The sequence below is a fragment of the Glycine soja genome, chromosome 17, assembly GCF_004193775.1.
Source record: "Glycine soja cultivar W05 chromosome 17, ASM419377v2, whole genome shotgun sequence".
Taxonomy (NCBI): Eukaryota; Viridiplantae; Streptophyta; class Magnoliopsida; order Fabales; family Fabaceae; genus Glycine; species Glycine soja.
The window spans coordinates 5156384-5169969 of record NC_041018.1 but is presented as its reverse complement, the minus strand read 5'-3'; the positions used below and the strand labels follow the sequence as shown (position 1 = coordinate 5169969).

Below are 13586 nucleotides of genomic sequence, written 5' to 3'. Positions count from 1 at the left end.
ATATATATATATATATATATATAAATAATTGGTTGCTTGATGCTGATAATTGAATGAATCCAAATTGTAACCAGTTCTCCAAGAATGAAATTTTCGTCTTCAAAAGGACGTCAACAATGTAGTAATAAACAAATATTTTTATTTAATTTAAAATATATTAATTAATAATAGATAATGGCATTGCATTATTATATTCAAAATTATCCTTAAAATTGTTACAACTTATTATCTTTTTTCACTTTATTAATTTTTATCTCATTAATTAATTTGTAGAAAGAAAATTATTATTTCTTTATCTTGGTAATTTGTAGAAAGAAAATTATTATTTTTCTCTATTCACGTGAGAAAAGGAGTTTATCTGATTAATTTATATTATTCATTGTTTATTAACTAAAAAAGATATATGTAATTCAGGTTAGTTGATAAAATAAATAATTAATAAAAAATTAATTTAAAAAGAATCTTATAAATAAGAAAAAACAAATTTGTCAAACGAATTTTATATATAGGGAGGAAGTAACAATTTATATACTTGAACTATTCTTTGATCATGTATGAAAATAATTTTTTATCAAATTTTATTTATGTGGATCGGTCAAATTATTCTTTTGTGCATGTCTCACAAAAATACCTGAACTATCAAAAAGCATTAAATTTACTATAAAGAGCATCCAATTCATGTGTTTCCTTTCTTGTTTTCTCAATAGAAAAATAATACTTCAATGGAAAAAATAGCAAACAAGAGATAGAAACAGAAAATTGTCATTTTCATCCACATATCAATTTTTTATTGAAAAATGGAAAAGGAGACAGTAAATTAGTATAAGTGATTTCTATGAATATTTATAATTTTTTATACTAACCAGACAGTAAATTTTTTTATTAAAAATCGTAGTAAAGGTATATTAATAATATTCAATATCATATATTTTAATAAAAGAAATACTATTTTAAAATTCCTTATCATTACTCAGTAAAACCGTGAGAGAAAAAAAACTTGGAAAACTCTGAACTTTGCGATGCGAGTTCGTTATTTGCTAAATTTGAGGACATGAAACTTTTGGGCACTTATTTCCTAGTTTACATACAGTTTAACAACTAGATTTGGGTTAGTCAACTGAGAGCTTCCGATTGGGTGTATCAGAGATCTTTTTGGAGATGAAACCTTTTCTTTGTTTTAAGAAAACCGCGCTGCATTATTCTGTTGGAGTAACAACCAAGCACATTGACCATAGTCTGAAGATGATGTCGTTACTATTGCTTTCGAATTTAAGAGTGAAGTTCAGAAAATCAAAACAAGGAAACAGTAGTAGGTAGATTGATCAATCAACGCCAATTTGATCCTTTCTCACAACTACAGGCATCAGGCATAAGTCCATTGGAGGAGCAAGTTCAAAAGTTAGTGGGGACAGTGATTAATGAAGGACAATTGCATTGTATATATATAAATATAATAATTCTAAACCTTTCTCACAACATTCCTGTATTAATCTTTCTGTTTATTTTATATGATAAGTATTTAATGCTTCTTATATTTATGAGATATTAAACATATTTTATTTTTATTTAATGATTTCTTTATAAAGTACTCTCTTCATTTTAAAATAATTGATATTTTAACACATAAAAAATTCATATATAATAGTTAGTTTTAACTCATAAGATAATTGACATTTTAACGCATAAAAATTCATATATAATAGTTAGTTTTATGTTTTATTATTTATTTAAATATTGTGTTATTTAACACGTATGCATTTGAGACATTGTCGTGATATTTATTCAATGTAACACAATTAATTTTATATGATTTGTTTTCATTTAAATTTAGAGGAGTGCTAGGAACATTAATTATTTATTAAATAACTTATAGTTTATGTTACATGATAGATGGCTAGATGGACGTGCATCTATTTTAACGATTATTTTATAAATAATTATTTATTAGTATTTTAGCTTATGCAATCCACAAGATAAGTATTTATTTCGTATAACTAAAATTTATACTAAACATTTTTTTAAAATTATATAAATCATATTATAATTAAAATATAATAAATAGATATTTGAACATATAAATTATATTTTAGATTTATAATAAATAAGTTATAATGTGATACAAGATTTTTTTATGACTATTGATAAAATTTTAAAATAATAAATTTAATTTAGAAATAAAAATAAATAGATAAACATATTCTAATTTAAAGATATGATATGTTAAAAAATTTCAAAAAACACTCTTTAAAAAATGTTTAAATATATTTTTTATCCCTAATATATACTCAAATTTTGTATTTGGTTTCTAATAAATTTTTCTTTGCAATTAGTCCTTGACATTTGAAAACTTTTATAATAAGTCATTGTTGTTAGAAAAATATCGTTAGTGTTGAAGTGTCTGTTAACTTGACACATCAATAAGCCACTTCTAGTGTCATATAAGATTAAATATGACATGTAAGTTGATGATGTATCGTGTGACATGACTTCATATTTATTGTTAAGTCAAAGACATTTATGTCTTAAAGATGAATCAGAATTCCTAATTATTTTTATTAAATGCAAATAAATATAAAGGATAAAAGTTATGTTTGATGTGTTATTAGATCATGATCTGTCTCTATGCGTTTAAAGTTTTCAGAAGATACACTCGTAAGACGATATGATATAACATTCAAATAATATATTTAAGACCTTCATTTAATATTCTATGTTTGGGATTCTTTCATGCAGAAAATATTCTCTTAGGATCTGTCAAAGTTCTATGAAGAATAAAAGAAGCTCACAATCTCAAAGACACTCATTCTCATCAAAAGGCGTACTCTATTGTTGCAAATATACTCTGATGAAAGAAGTGACTTCCTTGCTGAAGTACAAAACACATTATCTTATCAACATATATTTTGCATGAAAAAGGGACGTGTGTTTAATGCATTAAGTGCTCCAACGGACTAAAGACATCAGACAAAGAACAGGGCAAAAAATTCAATCGTTGAGAGACAACAGATACTTGAAGATAAAGACTATATAAAGAAGAAGTTTTAAATAAATAAGATATGAAGCATCTACATGAATCATTCTTTTATTCTTTCTTGTAAAGTTTTTTGGGAATTCTTGTAAATATACAAAACTTTCAAAACACCTTGTATACCTTAAGATAAAAGACTAAAAGTGTTACGTGATATATCCGTCTGTTAGATAATCATACTTTAGTCAGTGACTACTTTTTCAACAAATCTTAACGATTTGTTTAGAGCCAGCAGTGACTTAGTAGGATAAATAATATTTGGTTTAAGTCAAGTTTAGGGTAAAGCTTGCAAGTGTAACAACCAAAAGTGACAGTAAACAATACTCGTAACTTTGATAAGTTAGTGAAAACTTGATGGTTGCCAAGAACTAGATGTATTATTGAGGTCGAGATAATTTGCAATATTAAAGTTTTTGGTGGCCGATACCGATGATGTTGGAGGTGATGAGAATAATTTTGTATTCGATGGGGTTGAGCTTTTAATCTACTCACAGAGAATCCTTAGTTTTTCAATCACTAACATTCCCTCTTCGTGAGTGACCACTGCGGTGTTTACCTCATGACTTTGGTACAGGCGCGAGGGTCTACCATTGAACGTGGTGGCAATGATGAGAACAACCACGAGCAGTAGAGCAACCAAACCTTCAAGTCGTACCACCACTTGAAAACCCTAACGAGCCACAAAAGCATAATTTGGTGCATCAAGTTCTCCCACAACAAAATCTGTTGAGCCACCCCCACCCTCCTCCAACACATCGACCACTTTGAAGGCATTTCTAATTCCCATTAGATATGCTCTGCCTTCGACGATTACACCCTCCACATCTGGGATGCCACTGGTGCCGACATTGCTAGATCCGCGACCACAACCACGATGCTTTTTGTGTCAACGTCAAGATCCTCATTGTATTTGCTAATTATGTTTTTAAAAGAAAAATCCATTTCTTAATTGGAACCTTTACTCAAACTTGGAGAACACGTGGCATCATAGTGCTGGTTGGTGTGTCATGTTAACAACCACGTGAACATCTAACGGAACCCTTCTAACGATAAGGACCTATTACAATAGTTTTCATATGTCAGAACCTATTGTAAAGGAAAAAATTATTAGAGACCAAATATAAAATTTAAGTATATATTAAAAATAAAAAAAATATTTAAACCTTAAAAAAACACCCTAAACACTCTTGTAAAAGAATTACATTTAAATATGTTCTCCTTCAAAATAACTATTCTAATTTATCGTATATACAAAGATATTTAGATCAAAAGTACATTTTTTTTAGAAGAGATCAAAACTCATTTAATAAATAAATACTCTTCAACCAGCTTTTTTAAAATATTCTTAACTTGTCTACAAAGAATTATCCAATTACTAAATAATAAATTGATATTCCATAAAAATATTAGTTTGATTTTTATGTTAATGTGAGAATCTTGTTACATAATAATTTATAAATATTTATGTTAATATTCTTTGAGTATTAAAGTCTATTTTAAGGATGATGACGTTGATGAGTCATGGGAATCCAACACAACTAAATATTTTTTTGATAAAAAAAAAGTATATTCTGAATCTTATAATAAACTATCATCCTATTGTTAAAAAATAAAACTACCATCCCGATAAAAAGAAATCAACAGCTCCAAAAGTATTAAAGGAAAACTATCCGGAATGTCAATAGTTGTATTAATTGACTTGAAAAGTCTTCAATCGCGACTTAGCCAAACATACAAGTTATCAGATTCAAATGATTGAGTTATAGATTTTCGCTGGATTTATGTTAAAATAATGAGTATTTGAAATAATATTTTAAAGATTTTGTTAGAATATCTAATTTTATCTAGTTACTAAATAGAATCGTATCAAAACATACAATTATGTATAATTAAAAAAATCATAAGTCTTATATAAAATTAATTAATGTTACACTTTTTTTATTAGTAAGAATAGAAAAAATATACCAATAATTTGAAACATTTTGAATAAAAATTCAAACAGACACTTAACTAGATACCAACCTACCTAACACATAAAACACTGTTCAAATAGATTTTTCAACGAAAGAAACGTGATTTTCCTGTCACCCAACGAGATACTTAAATTATATATATGCAAGTCTGTAACAAGTCAAACGATGGTAGGTGTTACTGTTGATTTCAATCTTTGTGTGTGTGTGTTTTTTTTAAAATATTAGTTATTAATTGTCAGTTTTTTTAATTAGTGAGAGTGTGAAATCTCTCACTTTCTTTCTTCACTGTTATATTAACCTTATAGGTATATTTGTGTGTTTGGTCTGAATGAATGAGAAAAAAAATTAATTTTTTTTAAATATTTTTAATTATTTTTAATTATTTTTCATTCTATTTTCTTCCATCCTACCAAATCAACCCTTAACAAATTTCCAAACATATCAAACTAAAACTTGCGTTTTTCTCTAAATTATTTATCATTAATAATATTTTTTTTCACACACACAAATTTAACCTTTTACTCTCAAATAAAACATGCCCTTTTTTTTAAGTCATAAATTTAACTATATTTTTATAATTTTAGTTTTTAAATATTACTTTAGATTTTAAATGCTTGTATGATGTGAGATACCTACTAGTTGAATAAGCAATTATTAATAAACATCTTTAAGGCATAACAAAATATATTATTCTCTTTGTTTCAAATATATATATATATATATATATATATATATATATATATTCTCTACTGCAAAACTATTGTCATTTTAGAAATTCAAGGTTTGGTCTGTTTTTTTAATCACATTCAAGTTATTTTTACTAGCTAAATGAAACAAGTGAATATTAAATAAAAGGGAGTTTTAGTCAAAGTATAATTATTTTTTAAATCAACTAATGATCTCTTAATTGTTGAATGTTAACTAAAGACAATAATTTCAAAATAAGTATAAGATATTATAAAGGGAAATATTTAATACTTGTTTTAAAAAATTAATAAATATACTTAGTAATTGTGAACTAATAACCTCAAATAATTTATAATTATTTTTTAAATAAATACAACTTCAATTTTAATATGAACAAAAATTAAAACATGAGCCACTTATAGCCATGAGACACAACACATATAACATGAACGTAAGCACATATATATTGACTGTGCCTATGTTTGTATTTGTTTAAATTGATAATCAGAATGCATATGTGGTTAAGAAATATTTTTATTGAAAATTATGTTGGTATTGCTTTGTAAAACACAAAAGATTGGATTGTTAAACTTTTCAATAAAAAAAAATCCAGTTTTGATTCTTTAATTATTGCCCTTGGAAAATTGGTTAGCATTTTCCTTTATATATTTATCATTATGTCAATAGAAATTGTTAATTTTTATGATAAAGATTCTAAAAAAAAATACTGGGAGAGATTATCACACAATTTTAACAATTTTTTTAATAATAATAATAATAATAAATCTAAAATAAGATGATGAACTATTGAATTATGTTTTTCACCTTCAATGACTACCAAACCTCGAATGAAAAAAATAATTCAATAAAAAAAGTTTATGATACACTAAAAAACAGTGGAGAGTGTGAAAATGAAGATGGAAGCTATATATGGCACTAAATGATTATGGATTCACTATTTTAAGTTATAAATCGAGAAGATATATAATTTTTTTTTGGCATTGTTATTACATATACAGCAAGATGAAGGTGAAAATGGAAGACACGACCAAAGCATGAAAATGAAGATAGAAAACACAATCAGAGCATGAAGATGAAGATGGAAGGCACAAACATAATATTAAATAAATATGTCAATTGAAAAGGAGGTGAAGATGAAATTCGAAGCCATGAAGACACTATGAAGACAAGGTTGCTCAAAAACAATGAGATGAAAATAAAAATGGAGAAAGAAATATGAAAGAAGTGGACCAAAACAAAAACAAAGACTAGGAAAATTGAGAAAGTGCAGATTTTTGTGACAATGTATGTGGAAAGATTTTCTTAAAGTACCTAAAATTTCATTTTTACTATTTTTAGAAGGTTAAAGTTAATTATATTTTTTTGTCAATTGAAATTGTTGGCACTAGTGGTGTTCCTCTTCTTATCCAACTAATTAATTAAGAGTATCATCTAAATTTTGGAACCATATTCAAGTCATGTCCTCAATTCAATGTTTTAGAGTTGTATTTTTCTTTTTTAGTTTGAACACATGAATAATGTATCAAACACACATAGTGCACATGTTGTACAAGTGTTGATGTTTGACTCTTGTTAAAGACTTTCAACACCCAAACACATCTTTAACGTGTAATATTTGTATTACACATAGTTATAACCACACACATGAATAAACATTTTTTCCCTCTTAAGCATATCCTTCCTTCGTTTCCTTTTAATCCATATCATTACCTTTTTTTCTATTATTTACATTGACAACAAGGAAATTTGAATTGAAATCTCATTCAAACTTCTCATGACTAGGATAATCCTAGTTAGTAATGATAAATTAGTAATTAAAAAGATACTATTGCTTATAAATTTATGTGTCTCTTAGAATCTATATAAAAAAAGATCATTAATAAAGTGAAAGAATAATTATTAAATGTAATTATACTCTTGGAATTAAAATGCTGAACAATATTTGAAATATTTACATAAAAGACTAAATAAAAGTACAAGCATTTCTCAAACGAATTTTAGGGAATCAAAAGCCGAAACTTGACTTGGGGTGAGCATAGAATGCATATAACTCGTTGATAAAACAAAGGCTTTGATGATCATCATATAATAAAAAAGTGATATGATAAATATAGTTGGGAGTGACAGCCAACAGGAACGGAGGAAGAGATCCGTGATCTGGCTGATAGAAAAAAGACACTTTTATACTAAAAAAAGACAGAAGGCAAGGCAGTGAAAAGAGTTTACAGTACAGATTCTAATTCTACACGAGGTGAATATGAAACAGCAGCCCCCTTTTAAAAGTTTTTTTTTTTTTTTATAAAAAGTAAACGGGCTTTTCTGGTCGATCGAGACAAATCTTCACAATAATCTTCCCCCATCGCGCTCCAGCTAAGAATCACGTTCGTACCGATTCGATTCTTCACCTTTTTCCCCTAACAATCCCACAGAATCGCTAATCATTATTCTAAGATTCATGCACTCCATCGTTTCTTCATTTTGAAATTAACTAAAACGATGGTACGACGCCGTATGGAGTGTCCAGCATGAGCACCGCAGGGCCAGGGCTATAGAGACGCTCCACATCCGAGTCAATTTCTGTTCGTTTGGCGAAGCGGCCTTTTATCCTGGGCCGGGTTTCCGCATATGCTTTTCGCGATGCGTATCGAATTGTCTTCTCGAATTTTCGGTTCTTCCTTTTCTCTCTGTATCGCAGTACCCTCGCTTCCCGATCCATTCCACACAACTGCGTCGCACCTTGCCCCACACTATTTCCTGACACAACAACAATCCCACTCGAATCCGAACTGTTCCGACCAAAAGAATACGACATGTCTGACACCGTGTTCCCGTCCGGCACCACTCCAACATCAAGCGACGACGACGAAACCTGTCACATAAATTTATTTTTTTTTTAGAAAATTCCGTCATCAAAAAATAGTTTCCGTCGCTAAATTTAAGTTGTGTTTTTAGTACTCACGCTTTGGCTAAGAGAATTGGAAGGGTAGTTAAAGGAGGAGAGCTTCGAGCGACAAAAATCGACGTCGAAGCAAGTTTCTGATTGGTGGTGGTGGTGATTATTGATTAGGGGAGGGGCGAGAGAGGGTTTTTGAACTGGAACGACGCTGTCGTTTCCGGCGCTGTTGTTGTTTTGGAAGGAGTTTGAGTAATCAAAATCGAGGAAGGGGTCCATTTCAGAGAAGAATATCTCCTTGGACTTGATTTCGGGGGCGTCCATGAGCTTGGACCCGAAATTAGGGTTCGGGATGAGCCACGCGGCGGCGTCGGAGTCATCGGGGGCGAAAGCGTCGGAGGCGCCGCCGTCGTCGGATGGGACAATGAACCCGAAGGTGGCTGCAGCAGAGGCTTTCACTATGGACTCAGCGGAGTCAAAGAAAGGTTCCACGGGGACGCGCTCGTGGCGTTGCGCGAGGGGGTTCGCGGAGTGGATGTCGGAGTCACACGTGACGCAGAGGGCGGCGGCGTCGGCCTTGCACGTGACAGCAGCGGGTGCCTGCTCGCACACCTCACACATCCACACGCGCTCGTGGCGCGACGCGAGTTTGTTCGAGCAGTGAATGTTGGAATCGCAGGCGATGCAGAGAAACGCGGAATCGGGGCGGCAGAAAAGCGCCGCCGAAGCCAGCTTGCAGGAATCGCACGGCTTGGGCGGCACGCTCCAGGCGCTCCTGAATCCCTTGAAGCCTCCTCTTTCAATTCCCATCGCTAATTCTCGAAAATCACTTTTGAAAAACGCGGCTAATGGTAGTACTGCTGTTGTTGCCAGCGAGGAGTTGAAGGAACTAGGATTAGCGACTTGAATGAGTGAGTGAGTTGATTTCTTCGGGTGCGGTTTTTCTATTATCTATATTAGTGACTAGTCCTAGGGAGGAAATCTAGGTGATGACGAATGAATGCGGGACACGTGGTGCGCTCTTGGCCACGTAAATGGTTCGCTCAGACCAGCAATATTAGAATAGATATGTATTGCGCAGTAGTAGTTGTCATCGTGTTGTGTCTGTGCCGACGTGGGCCCGTCACGGATATTATATGCAATCACACTTCTTTTAAATGCTTTTGTAACATTTTTTTTAGTATTAGTAAGATAATAGAAAAAGATTAAAGAGGATGAATTTCTTTTTCAACTGGTCATCTTTTTGGAAAAAACGAAAAGAAGATAAAATATTTTTGTGTCTTTTTTTATATTGTCGGGATCTCAAGTTTATGGACATCATTAAAATTCGTTATATTTAAGATATTGTTTGTTTAAGTGATTAATCATCGTGATTTTGTTTTTTAATGAAAGATATTTTGACGGGTTGTTAAAAATGATATAGTAAATGATGGATGATTTTAATTCTTAAATGATGTGATAATTTATGTAGTATATATATATATATATATATATTATTTTAAAATATTGACAGATATAAAATAAATAGATAATATTTTGCTACTATCAAATAAATGATATATATACTAAAATTATTTAATATTTTTACACTAAAATGATAAATCTGTTAATTTAATAATATGTATCTTTTTTTTGGTGAATTAATAATATGTATCTTAAATATGATACTTTACCAAAATATTTTACATTAATATCTTCTTGAATATATATAATTTTCCCTTCTATCAGTGAGAGCCTCATACTCATCTATCGAAATATCAGGAGACGCAACTGGGAAGGGGTGACATGTTAAAAGTTGGCAGGAAGAGGCAACAGCAAGCCCACATGGGTAAAATGAGATATAGGAGAGAGAATGCACAAGTTTAAAGTTTGGATTTTAATTGATATTTTTTGTTTATGTAATTGCTTAGTGTGTTCTCCAAACATTTTTCTTTTAAGTTGATGCTAATTAAACTGTAAGTAAATTTAATTTGTGGTACATGCCAAATGAAAAATATTTTTTGTCAAGTTCCAATTTCCTTTCATCTCTTACAGATAATTTTGTTCATTTTATTTTCTGAGTTTATAAGATTTTTGCAGAATTTTACAAGCTGACACTTTTAGATATACGCTTTCCTGGAAATAAAATGTTTTCAGATTTGGAAGCAGACAATAGCCAATTATAGATATTCATCTCATGTGGATATGAAATTTGCTTTCTAAACTGTAAATAAGCGTGAAATCATATGATTTCAATCCAGTGTAGTAGTCAAACAATTACGTAAGATGCAGCCTTTGTTTTTATGTAGGAGCGGATATTGGTCATTAGAATGTTCTAGATAATTAAGCACCTTTTTATTTACGAAAGATCATAAAGCACCCTTTTTTTTTCAAGAGATAATTAAGTACCTTGTTTTTAATTAATTTGCAAACACTCAAGACACATTATACATATTGTGTGGAATTGTTAACAGATGCCTTTAAAATAACAATTAAGAAAATAAAAATGAAAACATTAAATAAAATATAAAAACACTAATCTCTTATTCAACCACTCATCTAAAATTTTTTAATTAATAGGAATCTAACTTAGTTAAACAAGATATGTGAGACTATAAGTATTGTAAATCTTAATATCATGTTGAATTTCTCAGATAAAAAAAATCTAAAATTTGTTAAGGTATACAAGTCTTAGCTTTTTTGTTATTATTATTGAAGAAATCTTAGGTGCTAGTATATATATAACAGGTTTTTGTCACATATATATATATATATATATATATATATATATATATATATATATATAACAGTTTCGTAAGCAATCTTTTGTTAAAAAATATTTCTGAATTTATAAAAGTAACTTGCGACATTCTTATAAATTCTTTTTAAATTATTTTGATACTTAAATATTATATTAAAAATAGTTTGATTTTTATATATTATCAGTGTAAATTAAGATTTTTATACTATATATTAACTAGTCAAAAAACATTTTAGACATAATTTTTAGAATAATCATTATATATACTACTAAACTTTATATACATATCGATTTATGATAAGATCAAAACATAAAAAAATTATGTATTCACCATACATTTTAAATAAATTCATTAAGAAATGTATCATTAACGTTTTCACATCTTGCAAAACTTTTTAGTCCATCAATAAATGAGAGACAAGTACGGCCTTCTAGAAATGCTATAACATATTTGGATTATTTTGTTAATTCATGATATTTTCATTCTTTTGGGGAACATTTTGCTAAAGAAATGCATTTTTTTTGTCGTTGCAAACAAATTGACCAATAATGCTCACATTTCTACGCGTAACATGCTAAATGGAAATAAATAACCTAATAAACGTATCGGATTTGCCTCTTTTGTTGTGTCATACGATAGGGGCACGAAGAAGAGTAATTTTTATTAGTATTTTTTATGATAAGTACCATTACGACACTGGTATATATGATTCCCACTATAGATAGGAAGGTATAAAATAATTTGGAGGTATACTGAGAAAATATGGTATAGTGGGAATCATAATCATTGCATCCAAGGCACTATAAGGAAAGTCAAACAATGCAAGGAGATTGGAAATGATATGCTCGTGGGGACCGTTCATCTATTTTGTTAAGAGAGGAGAAAAAAAAAAGTATTAGCCTTAAGCAGTGTTAGAGTGGAAAATGGGTTTAAGTGCCAATTTTTTTATACCGCAGAAAACTTTTCTTTTCTTTGGGTTACTGAAGAACCTTCATTTGCTTTGGAAACTTTTGAAAAAATAAACTTATGGCATGATTTCATGTGGTTCTTGAAGTTATTGGTAAAAGAACAATTTTCAGAACATTAGATTCGTAGAATAATATTTGGTACTTAATATGTTTTTCCTTGTTAGAAAAAGGGTGTTTATACAAAAATTAAAAATTTAGCAACCACAACAAGAAGTCGCAAATTTCTTAAATGCAGTGGCTAAATAAGCTTGCAACTGAATTTGTCACTGTGAAGAACCAGCTGCCAAAACCCCAGTTGCAGACAGGTTTGCCACCGAATATTTGCATCGGTGCTAATATTAGCATTTTTGCTACGATTGTACCGGTGCCTATATTAATCTTATTTGTTGTTTGACAATGATCATAAATAAATCCGGTCACAAATAGATACCGATTTAGTAACAGATATATTTGGTAGCCAAATTAAAAATACATTTTTTTGATAAATTTAATTGCAAAATTATAATATGATTTTAATTATTAATGTCAATTAATTTCCAAATTGTACCATTTTTCAATTTTTCAATTTCAATAGTTTTGTGAGGATTTTTATTTAATTTATACCATTTTCATACTCTTTTATCATTTTTTAGCATTAAAAAATTAAAGACTATAATTCATAAAAGAAAGAAACAATAGAGGAAAAGTCTCATAATGCTCTGTTACCCCTACATCTTGTGTTCTTCCTTTATACTTTCTCATTTTCTTTCACCTTCAACTACTTATGCATTATGTTACTTCAACTTAGCTCATGCAGTATTTCAATACCTTCTATCATTGTATCTCTTAGATCAAGAGCCACCTGATACATACATGTATTTCAAAAGTGAGTTTGTTTGACAAGTTCAAAAGTGGGATAAGCAACAAGAAAATGTGAGAACTGAGAACCCAAATATAACAATTTAATCCTGCCCAAATGTATCAAGGCTTGAGACTCCAAAGAGTATCATATCCTGTGATGTGATGAAGATAAAGGATTTCAAGTGGCGAAATAATAAGTTGATCATAGTGACTACAAAGGGAAGTAAAACATATTGATCAGAAATAAAGCCTACACATTTCTTTAGCAAATAAACATAAAAAGTCTGGGTGGACACAAGCCCCATGAAATAAGAGCAATTTATATGCAATTGGTCCAATATGGTGAGTCACACCAAAATGGATAAAATACCATACTTTCATTTTTCTTTAGCTTAATTTTCAAATTTGTCTTTATATTTTGCCTATTTCATCAAA

The 13586-nt window shown here is 29.6% G+C and overlaps 1 protein-coding gene across 1 annotated transcript; it reads right to left on the bottom strand.

The window, feature by feature from the left end:
- Positions 1-7733: 7733 nt before the first annotated feature.
- Positions 7734-9538, bottom strand: LOC114393374 (zinc finger protein CONSTANS-LIKE 5-like). Its single transcript, XM_028354685.1, has 2 exons — positions 8669-9538; positions 7734-8578 (listed from the first exon to the last, which is right to left on the bottom strand). Exons 1-2 carry the CDS (start codon positions 9410-9412, stop codon positions 8198-8200), a joined length of 1125 nt encoding a protein of 374 aa, XP_028210486.1. The 5' UTR covers positions 9413-9538; the 3' UTR covers positions 7734-8197.
- Positions 9539-13586: the final 4048 nt, after the last annotated feature.

What these genes read in the sequence shown, in the direction of transcription:
- LOC114393374 (XM_028354685.1), bottom strand. Translation starts at nt 9,412, where the DNA reads ATGGGAATTGAAAGAGGAGGCTTCAAGGGATTCAGGAGCGCCTGGAGC. An exon ending in CCAATTCTCTTAGCCAAAGC is followed by an intron (nt 8,579 to 8,668) that starts GTGAGTACTAAA and finishes TTTATGTGACAG; the next exon opens with GTTTCGTCGTCGTCGCTTGA.